The sequence below is a fragment of the Octopus bimaculoides genome, chromosome 30, assembly GCF_001194135.2.
Source record: "Octopus bimaculoides isolate UCB-OBI-ISO-001 chromosome 30, ASM119413v2, whole genome shotgun sequence".
In the NCBI taxonomy this organism is placed as follows: Eukaryota; Metazoa; Mollusca; class Cephalopoda; order Octopoda; family Octopodidae; genus Octopus; species Octopus bimaculoides.
The window spans coordinates 7,887,174-7,888,875 of NC_069010.1; the positions used below are offsets into that span (position 1 = coordinate 7,887,174).

At 39.6% G+C, this 1,702-nt stretch overlaps 1 protein-coding gene across 1 annotated transcript in view; it reads right to left on the bottom strand.

The window, feature by feature from the left end:
* LOC106872908 (papilin) overlaps positions 1 to 1,702 on the bottom strand; it is a 151,893-nt gene that overhangs the window by 50,403 nt on the left and 99,788 nt on the right. The window contains exon 32 of the mRNA XM_052978120.1: positions 908 to 1,067. Coding sequence (XP_052834080.1) covers positions 908 to 1,067 — 160 coding nt within the window. The remainder of the gene's footprint in view (positions 1 to 907; positions 1,068 to 1,702) is intronic.

The following is a 1,702-nucleotide window of genomic DNA, read 5'->3' on the forward strand; positions in this document are numbered from 1 at the left end:
TATATATATATAAAACTAATTATTGCTATGGCAGTGGTGCTTCTGGTTGTTGTTGTTGCTGTTGTAGTTGAAATTTTGTGTGGTGGAAATAACTGTCGTTATGGCTGTTATCCCTGTCATGGCAGAGACTGGGTGTGATTGGGGCAGTGGAGCTTCTTATTCCAGTCACTTGTGCTAGGGTTTGGTCTGTGGTGGTAGTAGTAGTAGTAGTAGTAGTAGTAGTAGTAGTAGTAGTAGTAGTAGTAATGTTGGTTTTTGTTGTTGTTGCTAGTCAGATAATTTGTGCTGTGTTTCTTGTAACACAGTTCTCGTCAGTTACGACACCTGGTTGTGTCACAGTACTCTGTGTCCTCCAGCCTCTGTGTGTGCCTGACACATTTCTGTGTCACAGGCAGAATCTGTCTGTGACACAGAGGTGCATCAGCGTTACACTATTGTTGTTTTTTATATGGCCCATGTTACAATTTACAATGCCGTCTTCTTGTTACAGTGTAGTGACAGATAGAATTTATTTGTGACAGTGTTACAATGTGTCTCATACATAGGTACAATACTAGGCAAGTGTGACAAGGCAGTATCATTTGTTACACTACTATAAATTTTGTTACGCTACTAAACTCATCTGACAGTGGTGTAACAGAGAGTAGTATTTGTTATACAGCTATAACACAGTGACATACTCATGTTACACAAGTATGTGTTATAGAATATGTTACAATGATGTATTTTGTTACAGTTCTCTACTAATATTACAATGCTGTAATTTTGTCCCACAGTTGTGACATACAGCATATATTAATGACTCTAATAAGCGACACGGTGTAGTATTTTGTTACATTTCCCAGCTGTTACAATATTGTGAATTTGTTACAACTCTATATCTCTAGGGTGGGGGTTCTCGTGTTACTGTGTTACAGGTGCTGTAGCATCACAGAATTGGATAGGGCTGTTTTGCGACATAGCATCAGGCGAGGTTTTAGCATTGGATGGGAGTGTGGTGTCACAATGATAGGTGAGGTCTCTTGTATTACAGTGTGAGAATTTAGGCGTCACACTGTTGGATGGCACTGTAGTGTCACAATGCTTGTGATGGGCTCTAGTGTCAGTGTTGGAAGGAACCCTAGTGTCACAGCATTGAGTAGGGCTATAGTGTGACAATATTTGCACAGGCCTCTGGTGTCACAGTATCGGGTATGACTCGTGTATTACAATGTCGCATGGAGCTCTAGTGTTACTTTATTGAAGGTGGTTTAAGAGTCACAGCTGTAGTGGCACAATGGTTGTGCCGGGCTGTAATGTCACACCATTGTGGAAGTCTCTAACATAACAGTGATACTATGATCACGTTACAAGTGTCATGTGGCTACTTCTGGTGTCACAGTGTTGTGTCCTGGTTTCTATGCTTTATGTCACTAACGAAATAAACCACATAAACTCTGTGACACTGTCATGTTGTTTTCTGAGGACAGGGGGTACTAACAATGTTACGCAAAAGAAACATGATTGGTTGGTTGGTTTAGTTTGGTTCACTTTCGAGCCGTGTGGGTGTTAGAGGTTGGGAGTAGGGAGGGCTATTAACTAATTTTGCTTGAAGCCCATATATGGAAATAACCCAGCATGATATTACGTTTTACTAATTTATTTCAAACCATTTTCATTCTTTCTTTTATAACTGTATATAAATATATATATATATATATCT